At 41.0% G+C, this 19,955-nt stretch overlaps 1 protein-coding gene across 2 annotated transcripts in view; it reads right to left on the bottom strand.

Annotated features, from left to right (window-relative positions):
- Positions 1-19,955, bottom strand: part of TNFRSF19 (TNF receptor superfamily member 19) — an 88,926-nt gene that overhangs the window by 40,970 nt on the left and 28,001 nt on the right. For both annotated transcript variants that reach the window (XM_045978555.1, XM_045978554.1), the window contains exons 4-5: positions 12,691-12,869; positions 4,246-4,331 (exon numbers count right to left, since the gene is read on the bottom strand). In XM_045978555.1, the coding sequence (XP_045834511.1) occupies positions 4,246-4,331; positions 12,691-12,869 (265 nt within the window). The remainder of the gene's footprint in view (positions 1-4,245; positions 4,332-12,690; positions 12,870-19,955) is intronic.

The following is a 19,955-nucleotide window of genomic DNA, read 5'->3' as shown; positions in this document are numbered from 1 at the left end:
ATGCCTCCTACTTCACACAAGTCTTCACAAGTCTATGAGTCCCTCACCCCCTTCCACCGAACGCAGAAGGCCATGTTCATTGCCCCACTCCCCTCTTTCACTGGTTATAGCAGGGAGCACTCCCTCCTTCCAGAGAAGGCCAAATCAACAAGTGTGCTTTGGGATCCTTTTCCAGAAAAGGACTGATAATTCTACTGTTCTCTCATAAATTCAGCCTCTCTCAACTGGACACTTTCCTTCAACCTGTAAATAGGCAAATGCGTCTCTCACCTCAGAAATGAAATAAAACAAAACCCCTCCATTGTCTGCATATTCCCACATCACCTTCACAGGCAAACTTCTAGACAGTTGTCCATAATCATCTCTATTCCTCCCCTTACATTAGCTTGTCATTGCATTATGATCTGGCTTCGTTCCCCATTACTCACTCAGGTGGTGCTTGTCAATGTCACCGTAGCCCTCCAGGGTGTTAATGCAAAGGAAATTTCCAGGGTCAACTGACCCGACTTGCATAGGAAAGGACGCTCTCATACTGTCCTGGCTTCCTCCGACTTCCTTGGCCTTCTGTTTGGTCTCCTTTTCTGGCTCATCCTCCCCTAACGGACCCTTCAGATCACAGCTTGGAAGTCATGGTTCTGGAAAGTCTTCCCTAACGTTCCCACGTCATTATCCATTACATGTTCTTAGGGCACCACTGATCCCTCCAGGCACAGGACCGGCCAATCACACTTTTGCATCTATGTGGGTAGTATCTGAATACTGTTTAATTTGGAGCACTGATTTGACAACACCCCCACTATGCCGTAAGCTCCAAGAAGAAAAGAATTGGGGTCTATTTGTCCATCATTGTGTGCCTGGCCCCCAAGAGGCACTCAAATATTTGTTCAACAGTTAAATGAAAAAGGCTCTGTCTCACAGGACGACGGTATTTTACTTGGCCAATCAGATTCTCTCCTTCAGAAGCATGACTGGGAAGTACAGACCAGTCCCTTGGAAGCATGAGAGGAAAAGAGGAGACATAAACAGAGTCCCACAGACTGAGAAAACATGAGTGGTGTTGACCAGAGCCCAGGGTAGAACTCAGAGCCTCCTGCGGCATGGGGTTATAGCCCCCAGACTCCAGGGCTGCCTCAGGTCCCAAGTAAGAGCTGCCCCCAAGCTCAGGGAAGTTCCAACCTCTCACTACTACATATATCCTTGAAGCAAATCCCATGACCTTTTTTTTTTTTTAAGATTTTATTTAGGGCATCTGGGTGGTTCAGTTGGTTAAGTGTCTGCTTTCCACTCAGGTCGTGATGTTGCGGTCCTGGGATCGAGTCCTACATGAGGCTGCCTGCTTCTCCCTCTGCCTCTGGCCCTTCCCCCTGCTCATGAGAGTGCTCTCTCTCTCTCTCTCTCTCTCTCTTGCTCACTCTCTCACTTGGTCTCAAATGAATAAATAAAAAATCTTTTAAAAAAAGATTTAAAAAAGTAAAGATTTTATTTATTTGAGAGAGACAGAGAGAGCACAAGCGGTGGTGAGGGGTGGGCAGAGGGAGAGGGAGAATCAGACTCCCCGCTGAGCAGGGAGCCTGATGTGGGACCCGATTCCAGGACCCCGAGATCATCACCTGAGGAAGACAACGGAGCCACCCAGGTGCCCCAAATCCCCATTACTCAAGGCAACTTGATGGGCGTCACTTTCTTAACGGCTGAGTCTAAAGAAAATGGGAACTCCTTAGCAGGGAAAAATCACTGGAGAAGTAGTTCTTTGTGGATGAGTTGAAATATTCAAAGAAGGAGAAATGAAAACATAAGACGCCTTACATAATTCCCCCAAAAGATTTCAAGATCGCTTTTGAGGAGATTAGTTGTGCCCTGGAATTATTCCTAAGACCTGTGCCAAAGGCAGCAAACTTTCCTTTACAGAGATAAGGATTAACACTTACTAAAGACCCCGGACTGTTGTCTCATGATTTGAAAGACTATTACTTTGTGCACTGCATTTCTGACCTGCAAAAATAATTTGTTTTTCTTTGCTTTCCAAAGAGTTTCATATGTGGAGAAATAGATCTATATGTATAAATTAAACTAGTTAATTTTCTTTTCAAACTGTAACTTACTCAGGGCTTTACAAGACATTGGAAATTAAATGTGAAAACTATGTTTAAAGTCTAATTTATGACATCCGAGCTTAGCCATATCCCTAAAGGCAAAAATTCCAATGCCTCAGACTTACGACCAGATCATATTAAATTTAAACTGAGTAAATTAAAGAGGAAAAAAAAAAAATCCTAGTACTTTCCAACTCTACACTGGGCAATAGCAGTTACTTTACTAAATCTTTTAATGGTAGTTTGGGATGAAGTGCATGATCCTAATTTGCCTTCTGGACAAAATGATGGCCAAGTGGACCCACAGGCAAGCCCAGCTCACCGCCCTGTTTTAACTGGCAAGCGGACATGTCCTTTTACAGACCGTGTAGCGTAAAAGAGCTCCTCTCTGTTTGATTTTTGGAGTTTTTGTTTAAATGATGACTATTAAGACAACCAGGGTGCCTGGGTGGCTTAGTCGGGTAAGCGTCCGCCTTTGTCTCAGGTCATGATCCCAGGGTCCTGGGATCAGAGTCCCAGTAGGGCTCCTTGATCAGCTGGGAGTTTGCGTCTCCTTCTCCCTCTGCCGAAAGCTCCCTCTGCTTGTGCGCGCTCTCTCTCTCTTTCTTAAATAAATAAATACAGTCTTTTTAAAAAAAGATGCATTTCTTTCTTTAAAAAAATTATTAAAGCAAACAAAAAGTCAACATGTGGTAGACTACCCAGCCGACAGCGGACAGATTAGACAGTTTGGTTTTTCTTAGGGAGGCAACAGAGTGACAAAAACACAATGTTTGGCATTAGACAGACCTGGGTCTGAATTGTGTCTCTGCCATTTCCCAGCCAGCAGGGGAGAGCTCATAACCTTCCTGGACCTGGAACCCTCATTGACAAATGTAGGCTGATGATAGGACAGTGAGAAAATTAAGTGAAACAACAGTTTACCTACTCGTAACATTGGATACTGCATTAGTTAAATGCAATTAGTTAATTGGCAAATGCTTGCATATCATAAAAAAGAGGGTCACCATACATTTTTGTAAAACTTCGAAAGAATCCTTTTTTTGTTTGTTTTTTGCCCTTTTACTACATCAAATGAAGAGAAAGTAATGCATTTTGGTAAAGGACATAATAATATGGACTGCAAATTCCATGACATTCTTGGAAACACAAGTACTGTATGGCTTTATCAATAACGCACTAACTTTCAGTTCGTTCAGAGGGGGCTTTTGTCACAGAAAGAAGCAAGAAGGTATCAAAACAAAATATTCCATCCATATTATCAGTGCTGCCCAGAAAGGCAGGACCAACCTATGGACAGGATGAAGCACCTTGCCTCACCCTGCTTGCTGGACCTGCATACTGGGTATCTGTGTGCTAGAAGCACAGCTCACTAAAGCCCTGCTTAGTAAAGACAAGCCCTGAGCACAGTGGGGGAGCCCACCGGCTGATTGTGTTCCCTGCCCATCACCTGTGAGTTTCCACAGGCCAGGTCTGTAGTTGGGATTAAGAAAAGTGAGGAGTTCCTCCCCTTCTTATTCAACATCAATGCACATTGATAGCTTGTAACAAGTATCTTCTATGTGGAAGGAAAAAATACAATCAAAATGATTATTGTTAAACACAATGAAGAAAAGGCAAAATTTCCTTATTTACAGCTGTAGTCCCAGGTGCAATGGGTTTTCTCTTCCTGTTTATTTGTTAGAGAGAAAAATGAAGGAGTGAAGGAGATGAGCCAGTATTTAAATGCATTAGTTAGGGCAGGTGATTCACGGAGAGGAATGTCTCTAACCACCACGTGACAGCACGGGACCAAGAAGGGAAAAAAAAAAGGAATCCGTGGGCCTGAGGCAAAGACATTATGCCTTAGGATTTGGATCACTTAGTTAATTGGAGTCGCCTGAGTTTTATATCAGGATGAAAGATAAAAGTTTGAATAAAACGAGCAGCAGCAAAATTTCTGTATTTCACTCTGAGATTCAAATCAAGGGACACAGTTGGCTGACTGAGGCACCCAACAAAAGGGCTTTATATCCTGCTGGAGGCTTTGATAAAAGAAGGCAAGCTAAAAGCCCCACAGTGGAGAGAGATTTTGCTCCATTTGCTAACTGCAGAAAGGTTTCTTAAAAAAGGCCAAGAGCCCTTCTGCAGTGTTTGTATGGCGTTCACTCACAGTGTGGCTCGTAAGGAGGAGGAGGGTCTCCGCAAGGTACGCACTCCATGTCTTGAAAACCAACAAGTTTTGTCTTCCTATAAAATCTAGAAGAGAAAAATGCCCCTTGTTAGCTCTTTCTCCTAAGCTCAAAGTTGTGGCAAACAGATTCATGATAAATTATCAGTCGTCTCCATTACTGGTTTTATTAAAAAACACACACACACACAGACAAAACCCCCCAGCAACTCAAAGGCTTAAATACAACAGTATCTTAGACAGACACAGACGGAGAGGCAGGGACCACTCAAGAAATAACCAATTCCACTGAACATAACATCGTAAGTTCTACTCAGCCCCACTATATTGAGGTGCTGGCGCAGGAGTAGGAGATCCGTGGCCTTTGGCATCTCTATTGTCATTTAAATGGCAATACCTCTCCTAAATCAAGGGCCAGTTTTTAAACATTTGAAATTCAGAGACCAAAAAAACCCCAGCAAACTATAAAAGCAATGGAAGAATTTAGGTAGATGCTTATACGTCTTCATAAGGGGATATCTTTCTAGGCATGATAAGAAACCCAGCAGCCAGAATGGAAATCAATGGTTTTCACCACACACTCACACATACACACATACACACACACACACACACACACACAATAGTAAAGCCATCTGAAGAGTAAAAATAAATAAAGCATCATCAGCACAGTTAATGGGCAAAAGAATAGTTCTAACCATAATATCATCGTAACTTCAGTCTGTAGTAGAAACCTTAATCATAATGGTAAAGTTCAAAATGCAAAATGCAACTGAAAAACAGGCAAAGCACATTAATTCCCCAAAGAAGAACATTTCACAATTTTAAAGCTTTGTAGTTAAAACTAGAATACATGTTGCAATTAAATTTTTCAAAATTTAACACTGAAATGCTCAGTCTCATTAAACTAATGAGTAAAGGCAAGCTGCAACGAAAAGATCCCATTTTACTTTGAAAACTGGGAAAGTGGTGGTGTGAGCAGAGACAAAATAAGCCCATGTTTCTATGCCAGGGACATTATAAATTGCTACTTGTGGGAGGACAATGTAGCAATATGCCATCAGAACGCAATAAAAATAGTTTATATGTCCTTTGACCAGTAACTTCATTTTTTTGAAGTATATCCTAAAGAAACAATCAAGTGGGTGAAACCGTATGTGTAACAATGCACTCACAGCATTGTTTATAAAAGGAAAAAAGCCAGTCAGGCACAATTTCAATATACAACAGCAGATAATGACTAACCATGGTAGTCCCAAGGCAATGGAATACAAAATGGCCTTTAAGAAACAATGATGTAGATCTCCCATATGTATTTTTTTTAAACTCATGAAATAACAATAAGTAAAAAAAAAAAAAAGAAAGAAAGAAAGGTGAGTAATATGATTATATATTGTACAAGCACATACTTTGGTATAGAGATCCCTTCAGATTTTTTACCAAAGCAGCTAAAATAATTTATATATATATATATATATATATATATATATATATTTGCATTGAAAAAAATTGGAAGGGTATTACATACCAAATATAAACAGTGATTATTTTAAAATATATTTCCAAGTCTATTTTTCTATGACAAAATGGTGATATGGAGAATAAATTTGCAGACCAAGTCTATAGAGGGCAGGATAGGTGCAATTTGAATATTGTAATAGCAAATCTGTATGTTTTATGGTTGAAGCAAAATTTGCATTTAAAACTAGCTAAGTTGTATCAAATGCCCAGATACATTCAATATTTGCTTAGCCTTCCTTTTTCATACTTCCTGATACTGAAACATATCACAAAGCTATAATAATCAATGTAGCATATAATAAACAATACAGTATACAATATACAATACAGTATAATAAACAGTTTTAGCTATAATAATCAATATTGGCATAAAGACAGACATGGAGACCAATGGAACAAACTCTCACATATATGGTCATATGATCTTCAATAAGAGTACCAAGACCACTACATGGGGCTGGGCAGTCTCTCTAACAGATGGTGCAGGGAAAACTGAGTATCTACATGCAAAAGAATGAAGTTAGAACTTTATTTAACATCATATACAAAAACTAATTCAAAATGAATTAAATACCTAAACATAAGGCTCAAAACTATAAAACTCCTAAAAGATCAAGAAAAACTTCATGACATTGAATTTGGCAATGATTTCTTGGACATGACACCAAAAAGATACAATCAATGTATAGTCATCCCCAAACTCATCAAGTTGTATACGTTGTTTTACATGTCAATGATAGTAAAGTGGTTAAAAAAAAGTTAAGTCGCATCAAAAAGTACTAACTGCTAATAAAATAATTTTTTTCCAGGATTAAAAAAAAAGGATACAATCAATAGAGTGAAAAATGAACCTACAGTAGGGGAGAAAATATTTGCAAATCAGGTATCTGATAAGGAATTACTATCTAAAACATATAAAGAATCCCTATAACTCAAAAACAAAAATCAAATAACCTGATTAAAAAATGGACAAAGGACTTAAATAGGTATGTTTCCAAAGATGATATATAAATGGCCAGTAAGCACATGAAAAGATGGCCAACAGCCAACATCCTTCATCATTAGGAAAATGCAAATCAAAACCACAATGAAGTATCACCTTATACCCATCAGGATGACTATTAAAAACCAAACCAAACCAAAACAATCAGAAAATAAGAAGTGTTGGGGGAGGATATGGAGAGAAATTAGAACCACCGTGCCCTGTTCATGGGAATGGAAAATGGTACAGAGAACCATTTTCTGTGGAGAACAGCATGATGGTTCCTCAAAAATTCAAAAATACAACTACCGGATGACCCAGCAATTCCACTCCTGGGCTGTATCCCACAGAACTGAAGGCAGAGTGTGGAAAAGGTAGTTGTACATCCACGTTCCTAGCCGCATAGTTCGCAACAGCCAAAAGGTGAATGCAGCCCAAATGTCCGTGGAGAAATGTACTTTCACATCCTACAGCATGAGCATGGATGAACCTTGAGGACATGTTAAGTGAAACAGACCAGTCACAAAAGACAAGTATTAAAGGATTCTGCTCAGAGTAGGTGTGTAATCAAATTCAGATATGCAGAAAGTCGAATGGTGGTTACCAGGAGCTGAGGGGAGGAGGAAAAGGTGACTTATCATTCAACGGGTATAGAATCTCAGTTTGGGAAGATGAAAATGTTCTGGAGATCTGCTCACAACAATGTGAATGTACTTAACATTCTTAACTGTACCCTTAAAAATGGTCAAGATGGTTAATTTTATGTTACATGTTTTTTACAACGAAAACAAGAAAAATTAAAATAAGGTAAAAACCATAGGGCAATGTAAGAGAGCTTTCTTATTAAAGATGTATTTCTTACTTAACTGTGTAATATATGCAAACTAATATTATTTATCCTTTCAGCCAGAGAATTTGCCAAATAATAAGTAATTGAACATTGACACAGTTTAAAATAATTTTATACATAAACTCTCATTCTATATAAATATAACCAGAACAAAGAGTGAAGTAAAAAATGTAATATCCAACATCTTCTGTATCAACTACTACCATAGACATACATACTTTAAAACTTTTGGGGAAACAAACACGGATGTTTAACATTTTTAAAATAAGGAAATCTAGTGACAGAACAGTCTTGAGGTCTGAGATTTCCCTGACAATTGAATAAAATACATTTGCCAAAAATATATAGATTAAAATATGGGTTTGAGCCATCAAGGAAATGAGGCTAGAAGGTGAGCAAATTACATCATGTTTTGAATGATCGTTAAATACAAAGTAGAAGTAGCTTGAAATCCTAACTGGAAAGGAGGTTGAGTGGGCACACTGATTCACGAGGTCCCGTGGGTGTAACCACTGCTCACAAGGAGAGATAGATGGTGCTTGGACTTTACTCTGAGGACAGCTATCTGCAGCCACACAGAGATTATACAAAAGCATTTAGAATCTGCTCTACCAGCTTCTTTATGACAATGGCTTGATGGCAGAATCTAAGATTTTTTTTAAACTTAATTTTTAAATTTAATTTTAAAATTTAATTTAATTAATGTAATTAAATTTAATTTTTTAATGAAAAAAATTTTTATCAAAATTTTCAAGACCATCAACTGACTCCTTTTTTCCTGTTTTATACAAAGTGAGATTAAATCAGAACCCGAAAACACAGAACATTTACTAAATCATAAATTATACAGTAAACATCATAGACATTGTGTTTTAAATTTTTGGAAGAGTTGCCTCAAAATTATCCTCCAATTTGAAGATGAAGTTACAGAAATTAGAATTTTAACATATAATTGAAAGTATTAAATGCATAAATAAATATATCAAGCTTGAAAGATTATTTTACTTTTTCTTGCTTAGACTGCTGTGGTTTTGGGGACACAGAAACATTTCTAACTCTGCTTTCTGACCAAGTGAGAAAGAACAGAAGTTTTAAAAAATAAAATAAAAGGGATTAGGGACATATACAGGTGTCTGGCTAAACAGCCTTTAATTGAACTTCAGATTTTACTCTGGATGTTCAGATAGCTAATGGAAAAAAAAACAAAAGGAAATCGTACTGGATTTTACTTAATCATGGTTTGATGAAAGGCAACAGGTAAATACATCTTTTAAATACATCTTTTAGATGTATTTACTAATACATTTGTATTTATTTATTTAGAATTTATTTATTTAGAAACTCTAAAGTTTCTCCAACACTGAATTTGGAGAGGAATTTTTAATTGAACTCAATCCAAATAATACCAGTTTGCCTAATGAACACCATGTGGAATAGTGCCCTTTTAAAATATGCCTGGTTATAGGAGCCCCTGGGTGGCTCAGTCAGTTAAGCGTCTGCCTTCTGCTCAGGTCATGATTCCAGGGTCCAAGGATGGAGTCCCGCATAGGGCTCCTGACTCAGCGGGGAACCTGCTTCTCCCTTTCCCTCTGCTGCTCCCCCTGCTTGTGCTTGCTCGCTCTCTCTCTCTCTCTCTGACAAATAAATAAAAACTTAAAAAAAAATTAGCTATCATTGTTACTAGAAAGAACTGGTAGGGGCTGGCTTATTCTTTCGGGCTGGGACCTACGTCCCTTTAGCAGAGAAAGGATGGGAACATGGGAGACAGAGGAGAAGGCTGGAAGCCCATTGCAAAAACCAAAACAAAACAGTCATGTAAAGCTTTCACTGGCTCCCAGGAACATTAACTGGTGACGAGGTCATATATGTATTTGTGCTTACTATGGGTCAGGCATTCTGCTTGGCACTTTGCGTGCATTATAGTCTCCATCATCCCACCAGTTCTGCAGGTTGGTATTATTACATGATCATTTGTAGGTGAGAAGAATGGGTGTCAGAGAAATTGAGGTATCGGCATAAAGTCATTGGACATATTTGGAAAAAGGAGACTCTCCAATCACTCAGATTGAGGGCACGGAGGACAAACTATCCCCAGGCGGTACTGCCACTGGGAAAAAGGCCACTGCTGTCCCGCTGGGGCTGAGCCTCTAAGCAGCAGAAAACTCTCATCAGGTGAGGCTGAACCTCCAGAAGGCAGGGGTAGCACGAGAAATGAAAATGCCATGCTCTGCCTGATGTTGGCATCACTTTTCTGGGAACAATATGCAATTTGCTTATTTTCTTTCTGCCTCAATTTTCCTGTCTATAAAATGGATTTCAACTATTTACCTTCTTCACACAGATATAGTGAAGCTGGGCGAGCACTTTAAAACACTCTGGAAAGCCTGGGTAAAAGTCACTATATAAGTATATAACTATAACTATATATATGCCTCGTACATTCATGCTGGCTTAGGAAGGATGTAATTTTAAACTAATCATATAAATAAACTATGAAATATCATTCAAATGTCTACTCACTTATATATGACTTTCCCACATCTAAGCATTTACTTAAAGAATGAGCAAACACTGTAGCTAAAGGCGTGGGCTCAGGTGACAATGAATGAGGTTAAGCACGAGGAAACACTTTTGGTGGAAGGTCGTGGGGAAAGCGCGTCCTGGCTCACGCTCCAGCCGCATAACCGTGTGAGTTCCCTCTCTGTAAAAACCAGATCCCCTGGTCCTGTGCTTTTCCTCACTCTCTCTGCCTCTGAATCTCCCGTGGACCTCCTCTTCTCCCTGCCCCACAGAGGACACGCTTTTAGCAGAACTGTAGAATAGGAGCAGCAGAGATGGGTCAGGTGTTTGGTTAGTGTTCCTCAATTACATCCGCATGAGGTCGGAACTCTGGGTACTGATACTCACAGGTATCAGCATCACCTGAGGTTATAGACCATCCTTTTTTAAAGTGGCAGATTAATTGAGATCTAATTCACATATATTACAATCCACCCATGTAAAGCATACACTTAAATGGCCTTTGGTGTATTCACAGAGCTGTGCAACCATCAGAACAATCAGTTTTAGACATTTTTATCACACCAAAAAAGAAACTCTGTACCCTTAAGCAGTCACCCCTCACTCTTCCCAGCACCCCGCACCCCCACACACACACCGACCAGCAGCCCCAGGTAACCACTCATTTACTTTTTGTCTCTATAGATCGCCCATTCTGGACATTGCATACAAATGGAATCATATAATATGTCTTTTGTGATTGGCTTCTTTCACTTAGCATAATGTTTTCTAGGTTCAGCCATTTTGTTGCGTGTATGAGTGATTCATCCCCTTTTAATACCAAATAATATTCTCTTGTTTGAATACCCTCCAATTTGTTAACCGATTTATCAGTAGATGGATATCTGGGTTCTTCCCACTTTTTGACCATGAGGCATAATGCTGCTATGAACATTTGTGTACCCATTTTTGTGTGGCCAGGTTTCTAACTGTCTTGGTTATATACCTAAAAGCAGAATTGCTTGGTCACATTGTAACTCTATTTTAACTCTTTGAGGAACTGCCAAACTGCCAAACTCTAAAGCATCTGCACCATTTTCTATTACTAATGGTGGATGATGGTTCCAGTTTCTCCACATCCTCACCAACCCTTGTCATTGTCTTTGTGGTAACAGCCATCCTAGTTGGCTTGAAGTATGTGGTTCTAATCTGCATTTCCCTGATAGCTAATGACCCTGAGCATCTTTTCATGTGCTTATTTGCCATCTGTGTATCTTCTTTGGAGAAATGTCTACTCAGATCCTTTGTCCATATTTTAATTGTGTTATTGGCCTTTTCATTATTGAGTTATAAGAGTTTTGTATAGTCTAGATAAGACAGTCCCCTATCACATATATGATTTATAGATTGTTCCTCTAATTCTGTGGGTTGTCTTTTCATTTTCTTGATGATATCCTTTGAAACACAAAAGATTTTAATTTGGTGAAGTGCAAGAGTTATTTTTTTCTTTTATTCCCTGTGCCTTTGGTTTTAAACCATTACATTTCGTACCTGCTCAGGTGCTGAGCCGTAGCACAGGGTCACAGTTGGCCCATGAGGCCATTTTGTACCCTCTTTCTGCCCTTCAGGCCCACAGGTTTGTCTTCCCCTATGCCCTCAACAAGAGCCCCAGAGCTAGCACTCACCATTCAGACGGTAGGGCTGTGATCTGTGGGTGTGCTCTGGCTGTCTAGTTAGACACCTGCCTCTGTGGTGACTGAGAGTCCGGATTCCCACGTTAGGGTCCCTGAACTCCAGGGTCCTGTCCACGTTGGGGCCTGTCTCTGGGTTCCCTGTGTCCACAGGGCTCTTCCCCCACACACCCACTCAGCAAACTGCCTCAACTCTGAGTCTTGCTCAGAGCTCAGGTAACCTGGTCACCCTCCCAGACGCTGCCGTTTGCCTACGCATCACTGCGTGAGCCTAGCCTCATCTGCCTTTTCTACTCTAGGTTCTCCTTCTTCCACAGAAATCATCCTCTGCTATCTTTCTGCAGAATGTACGGCTTCATTATTTACCATTGAGAGCTTTCTAAAACCCTTCTTAGGATAAAATCTGCACATGGGTAGGGTTCCCAGCCTCTTTACCTCAGCGAAGCCTGACTTCTGCTACAGCAATGCCTCTTAGCTGCTTCACAAATACAGTGGAAATGAGTGAATGGCCGTGATTTGCATTTCTCTGATGGCTAACCAGGATGAACAGGGCCATAGGATCACAGGCCGCACGTGTTCGTTCTTTTGTGAACAGCCCCGTCCCCTCTGTTGTCCATTTATCCACGTTTTCTTTTTCATCGATTGATAGGGAACTCTGTAGATTCTCGTGATACTAATACTTCGTTAGTGCGCATATTCATTTTATTGATAACCAGCGCCCGTCACCGGCTCACAGCCCGCGGTGGGCGCAGAGGAAGTCACGGCCACGCGACAGATGCGCTCGGGTTCCTGCGGGTGTGCGTTCACCTTTAGGGCGGAACCCGGGAAAGGCGCATTTGAAAAATCATTCCGTAATCACGAGGGAAAGAAATCGCCCGACCTACCCTGGCAAGCAGTCCCCGCAGACGGCGTCGCTGGTGACCGAACAGTTTGCCTTCTGGAAGCGGTTCACCACGGCGCACTCCAGGCACGGCTTGCATTTCTGAAAGCCCCAGTCCTCCTTGAACCTGTGCGGCCGGCATGTCATGCACTGGGCATCCTCCCCGTAGCCAAAGCCGCATTCCTGCAGGGATTAACAGGCAACAGAACGCTATTCAGACGTGGCAAGCGTGAAAAAGACGGCTCGGATAAAAGGAAGACCTGGTCTAATAATTACCGACACCGGCCTTCCTGGATACAAAGGCGGCTCTTTCAGCAAGTTCAAATGTGTCTCCCACTGCTAATAATCTCTCTTACTAGGATAAGTATACTTAGTCATCCACTTTATTCAAGAAGCCGTGAGCATTTGAATAAAAAAGGTTCTCCGGGACCCCCACTGCTGCATTATTGCTAGCTTATGGCAGAATTATGGCACTTTCTTCTTTTCTAATTAAGCCAGTCATGGGCATGTTCAGAAACTAACGTCAGGGAAATATCCAGGCACTTACTCACTTATCGAGGCAGAAAATAAATACTTTGCTATCAAGAGTGATCTTTTAGAAACGAGGCTAGCTGTAAGAAATTGCCTAAGCTGACAAGTTTGGAGGTCTACCCAGTAGAGAGCATCTTGACGTGTTAGCTGCATGTTATCGTGGATGGCAGGAAGATTCTGACATATTTCTTAAAAGAACACTAAATTCTCATGTGGATTAAACTGTGTGATGCTCCAGGTCTCACGCTTCTCTAGATTCGAGTTGTCAGCACACAACACTGCTTTCCATGGATGGGCAAAACAGATGGTTCTTTGATGCATGTATGATCATTTCCACAAGGCCCATAACCAAATAAATCACAGCCTATCATAGAATGTAAATACAATTCAACCATAAGAATGATGCTGATGTGGGTCCATGGTAGCTTTAAAAAACTTATTAATACAGAATAAGAAGTATGATCCCATCACTTACAAAAATATTAATAATTAGTACTAACATTTATTGGGTGCTTACTCTGTGCTGGGAACTTCATACACATTATCTCATTAAGTCATATGTCTTCCAAATGAGGGAAGCAGGATCATTATTCCCATTTCATGAATGTGGGTGTGGAGCTTCCCAGAAGGTATGCACCTTGGTTAACCAAGGTACGTACCTTAACCAAGGTACATAGCTAATGTTAGAACCAGGATTTGAACCCACACTGTTTAATTCTGGAGTCAGATTCTATACCCCCGACACTATAGGATCCATCTGGTACTTCCTCTCTCCACGTGGAGAGCACACTGAGGAAGCCCACAAACACAGCTCAGTGCAGCAGAGGGAGGAAGGACTCCAACAAAATCTCAGGGAGGAAAGACTCCAACAAAATCTCCTGGTTTCCTCACCCGTACCCTTCAGATGCAGAATACAATCCCCCGTTAGTTCAAAATTCCCATTGGCCCATCAAATTTATATACATAAAGTGCTTTACCCATACTTATATGCGCAGTCAACTAAACAGTACTTATTCATCAAAAATTACATCAAAACCAACACAAAGGATAGTATTCTCTGTACTCAACAAACTACTGACTAAAAGAGATTCATAATAACACTGCAATTCAGTTTACTAATTAATTCGTACACATCTTGGAGGAGCAGTACCTTCCTTCCTCATTTCCAGCCAGCCTTTCAAATGTGTACCCTGAACATACACAGCAAAGAGAGGGGGAGGAAAAAAAAAGCAGAAGGTCACCAACCTTCTGAATCCCGAGCGCTCCAACTAGACAAACTTCTAAACCAAGGCATGACAGAAGAATGGAAAAAAAAATTGAAGAATTGATTCACAAATAGAATTTCCTTCAAATTGTTAACAGGGATTATCTCTGGGGGGTGGGGAGTGACATCCTGAGATGTTTTGAATTTTGATAATTCTGCGATCATTTAATTTTTGCCAAACAGCATCTATTACTCTGGTAATCAAGAAAATACCAAAGATACATATTCAGAAAGCATTGCCTCGGGTGTGGACTAGGTTTCTGCGGGGAGGTCCCTGCCGTTTTGGGTGCTCTGTACACAGGCGTTATGGTCGTGCACTAGGGCAGAGGGTGTTCTTGCTAAGAAGCTGCTGAAAGAGCTGAGTGCCCCCCAAAACCCTCCATCAGTGACACAGGAGCCACCCTCTCACAATTTTCCAGGATCAAAGTGTGGTGCAGGTGACATTTGGGAGGGGGATGGGGACCTTGTTGTCCACAAGCTCAGCATCTCCACGTCAAATGTTCACGCAAAAGTAAAGTTTCAAAATCATACTTTGATCCAAGTAACTTGGATCGTAAGGGTGTTATATGAAAGTTACAACGCAACAAAGAAATGGAGGAAACGGGAAGTGAGCAGAAGAGAAAACAAAGAGAAATGAGAACGAGAAGAAGGTGTATTACCTGGGAATAAATGTCTGAAATCCTGTTTTTCAAGTGAGGCTGACGTAAGAGAAAAAGTATATATCTTCCTACGATGACATATGATAACCAGAGACACATGAGTTTGAAGGCCAGTTCTGCCTCTTGTCCACTAAGCTATTTTGGGAATTCTCTGACCCTCAGTCTCTTCATCTCTGAGATGGCAATAGTACATGTCTGCTCCACAGGGTTATTTTGAGGAATAAATGGGAAATATTCATTCATTCATTTATTTATTTATATTTATAATATATATTATATAATTATATATATGTGTGTGTATATATGTAAAAGTGTAACCTATAGATCAAGCATAGAGGGGGCATTCACCAAATAAATGATACCTTTTTAGATTCTCTACAACCCAACAAACCAACTTTCCCGATTCAAGTATAATAAAGCCTTACTGGGGAACAAAAGGATCTTTAGACTCCAGTTTTTTCTGGGTTACTTGAAATGTCAATTTACATCTAAATATTTTTATAGAATGTCTTTTGAAAAAGGTACATAAAATACAATTTAGCCATAGCTCCTTGAATCAACTACTGCGTTGTGTTGTAATACAAGAAAGTAGGAAGCCCCATGTCTACATAGGCAGTTTTGCTCTTGTAATGCCCCTGACAGGCAGTCAACTCTCATTCCTTGCTCCTGCCGCATATCACTGTCTCTGACAATTCGCTTCCTCTCTCCATTCCTGAGAAACTAGATGAATATCCGAGCGGACATGGACTTGAAGGAATTGACAGACTCATCTCTTTTGAAAATTAAGGGGTGCGTGAAGGGTTGGGAAGATCTTCGTGCTTTGCTTTTTTTTTTTTTTTTGATTCCCGACTGTATTTTGGAGTTTGTGTTGCACATACATGAGGACCGATTTGACCCCTGTGTTTTTGTCCACATCCCATTGTGTGTCATTTACATGTCACTATACTTCATAGACTGAGGATTCGAGGATTCAAAAAAATTTTGGGGGGTTCATTCTATGTTCAAATCATGTATAGAAAAAAAAAACAGGGGCATCCGGGGGCTCAGGTCATGATCCCAGGATCCTGGGATTGAGCCCCATCAGACTCCCTGCTCAGCAGGGAGCCTGCTTCTCCCTCCTGCTCTGCTCCTCCCCCCACTCTTGTGAGCATATGCTTGCTCAAGCTCTCTCTCTCTCAAATAAATAAAAATCTTAAAAAACAATTAAAAAAAAAAGAAAAGAAAACAAAGCCAGGCATCAAATACATCATATTTTGCCTTCATTGTCTGGATATTACTTACTATTTCTGCTTAGAGTTTATATGTTTTAGTGGCTACAACAGTAAGTTCAGAGTAGATTTACGTGAGAGGTTGAGATAAGGCTGTGTGTCCATTACAATCACAAAACAATACCTAAAGGTATTAAACAGGTATTGTGACCCATATAGTCTCCTGGGAATTATTATATAGAGACTGATTATTTGGGGGAATTTAAAATACATTTTCTCTAAAGTACTTGTTATTTTTTAAAAAGATAATATCAAAATAACAACCCAATATTATTTTTAAGCTTTAAAAAAATGCTTGCAGTTCACGATAGTCTAAGAAATTTATGAAGTGATCATTCTGGATGTAGAGAAGATATTTCCAAGGAATCATGAGCGCACGCTGTCTAGAGCGACGGTCCTGTTTCTAAAGCGCCACAAACACAGAGATGCTGTGATTATTTGAAATCCAGGCTGTACCGTAAACAGCATATAAACATGAAATTACCCCCAATATAAATGTCTACTTTGATGTTTTTACTTCATTCAATAAAACTAGGTGGTTAAAATGCCTTGAAATATCCCCATAAAGTTCAGTAAAGAACTACCAAGAGCAAAAGGGGAAAGGCTGAACAGCTCCGGGAGGGCAGCGCCACAGCCTCCAGGCCGGGGAGCGCTCGTGCGCATGCGCCGACATCGCGCCTCTGTAAACTCGGGTCCACCCCCAAGGGCCGACAGGCAATGCCTTCTGGTCCCTTTTCTTTTTATCACTTTTTATACTGAAAAACTACTAGTACACACAAGATTTTAATAAACAATCAAACATACGCCTTCCTTCCCATCCCTGGTCTCTTCACTTCCTATTCCTTCCATGGCATCCATAGCAAACATTGCTACCAGGTTTTGGGAAAACCTCCCAGAAATATCCTAAAATCGTGTGTGTGTATTTTTTTTTTTTTTAAGATTTTATTTATTGACTTGAGAGAGAGAGAATGGGAGAGAGAGAGAGAGAGAGCATGAGAGCGGGTGTGGGGGGAGGGGCGGTTGGAGGAAGAAGCAGACTCCCCGCTGAGCAGGAAGGCAGTTACTTAAGCAAGTGTTCCCCACCAGTGCGTCTCGGAGAGTGCTCCCTACCGGCATATACAGAGCACGCCTTTGTGTGGTTACAGTTGAATTTGCTCAATGGAGCCTGGTGATCACTGCATCCCAAGAGCAGGAGGCAGGGGGCAACCACAGATGTCTGTTGAAGTAAGTTGGCATTGATCACGTGGTCTAATCCCGCATCTAATGAAAACAGTATGGAATATTTTGGGTTTTCCCTCCATTACTTTTGCATATAAAGGGGCCAATTTCCCTAGGCAAATGGTTTCCCGCAGCAGGCTAGTATACTACCATTGGGAATAAAAGAAATGGTAGGAATGGATTTTTGGTGAGATAAAACAAAGAGTACTTAAAGAAGAGAGTTAGCTGGCCATGCTGACTGTGGTTAGGTTTATCTCATTTCTGACCAAACTTCACAGGCTCCTGTGAGCTACTTTCTCAATTAGGCCCAGCCTTGGGCCTTGTCTTCAAGAACCCAGTTGTCCAAGAATCCCGTGTAGTTGGTTAAGCCAGAAGCCTCCACCCTCCTATCTGCTCACCCTCAATCTGACAGATTTCCTCCTGCCCCTCTATCCTCTGATCCCATTGGCCTGCCTTCAGTAAGAATCCTGTTAAGTCCCTTTTAGCTAGAATCCCCCCTTCCCCTATGCTCCTAGGAATTTTCCATCCACTGCCCCCTACTCCGCTCCTTGGCTAAAATCCCCACTTCTCCATGTTGTATTTGGAATTGAGCCCAGTTCTATACTGAGGCCTCTCTTCCCCCAATGCAATAGTCCCTGAGTGAAATCTGTTTTTACTGCTTTCACCTCTGTCCCACTCTGGTTCTCTGATGCTTTCCAGGTTACACACACTACAGCTCTCCCTCTCATCATTTTGTTAGAAGGGCTGGACATGTGTGTTTGGTGAGGGAGCATACATGGGATGGGAATGGGGGCTTAGGCAGTTCTTGGCCTGGGCATCAGACTTAGAAATGTGTTTTGTTTTATGCAGTGTGGTCTGCCATTAATATCAATGGTAGAGATGAATTTAGGCTTTAAAATAATCCTGGAGTCTTTGTTTTTGACATTATAACCTGGTACCTTAAAACCTTAAAAGAATTACTTACAACTTCCCTGAATTCCTAAAGAAGCCTTTTTATTAATAAGCTTCAGGTGCAAATGTATACACGTGAGTAAAACAATAACCCAATTTTTTTTTAAAGCATTGCCATAGGATTCCAAGTGATTTCCCCGAATTCTACAATAAGCAAACAATCCCCAATATCCAACGCCTCCCTCCGGCACTCTTTCCCCAAAGCCTATCAGGGCACCAGGTACTTATAAAGATTCTTTGCTTGACCAAACTTCAGCCGGGCTCCTTAGCCTTCTTCCAGACCCAGCCATGCACTTCCTTATAAAATCCAGTTTTAGCAAGTCCTCTGCTAAGTCAGCTTAACCAGAACTAACTACCCTAATATGTGCTTGGGTTCCCTATGCTCCACTTGAAGTCTCATGGAGACTTGCAGTCCAATCACCCCGGTTTGTCTTCAGCAAAGAATTATTAGGTTGGCTTCAGCCAGGACCCCTCTAAGCCCTAAGTAATTTTTCACCCACTGACCCCTGCTCCGTGACTCTAAATTCCCATGAGCTCATGTTGTATCGGGATGGAGGCCAGTGGTTTCCCCCACCATAAAATCCCCTTGCAGTGGTCCCCCTTCCTACCCAGCGAATAAAGCCTGCCTTGCCATCCTTATTAACAAGAGCCACTGAATATTTTTTTCTTTACCAATACATACCAGGCTGGTGAGTAACACGTAATGTTTGCCGACTAAACAAATGGATGAACAAATAGTGTTGAAAGCAGTATTTCCTGAAGTTGTTGTTGTTTCCTTATTGGTATCATTATTACTTTATTCCAAGAACAAAAGCCTATAAAGGTCACACCAGTGTCCCGATTGGTAAGGCCAGTTAACTCTTGTGGGCCGGTGGAGGTGGGCAGGGGGTGGGAGTTGAGGTTGGGGGTCTGTGTGGGGTGGGGGTGGAAGCTGTGAGTGGCCTTTCTTATCTTGGTTCCAAGGCAAGAGAGGGCTGCATCCAGCTGGGCCATTTCCACCCAAGCTGGCCACAGCAGTAGCCCTGACACTCTGCCCAATATTTTTAAGCCACATTTGGTGGCTTTCCAATGGCAAACTGACTCAAAGTAAACAGTCCTCAGATCCCCTTCTCTCCATTCTCCCTCTGCAAATTCAGCACTTAGCAAAAACACAAGCGGATCCCATCTACGTGTTCTAGGAGCCGTTCCCCAGACCACAGGGGAGATCCTCACAGACCATCAATTGTCCAGGAAACACATTTGGGGCCCTTGGGTCTAAAGCACTATTTATTTGTACAGCCAATAAGTTATTAACTCTGGTTCTTTGAACTTTAAAAGCTCAAATTTGGACAGAGAAGAAGTTATTTGTGGAGAAAATGTAGCACAAGCAAATGGAAAT

This window comes from Meles meles, chromosome 14 (genome assembly GCF_922984935.1).
Source record: "Meles meles chromosome 14, mMelMel3.1 paternal haplotype, whole genome shotgun sequence".
Taxonomy (NCBI): Eukaryota; Metazoa; Chordata; class Mammalia; order Carnivora; family Mustelidae; genus Meles; species Meles meles.
The sequence above is the reverse complement of the archived record's forward strand: the minus strand, read 5'-3'. Positions and strand labels throughout refer to the sequence as shown.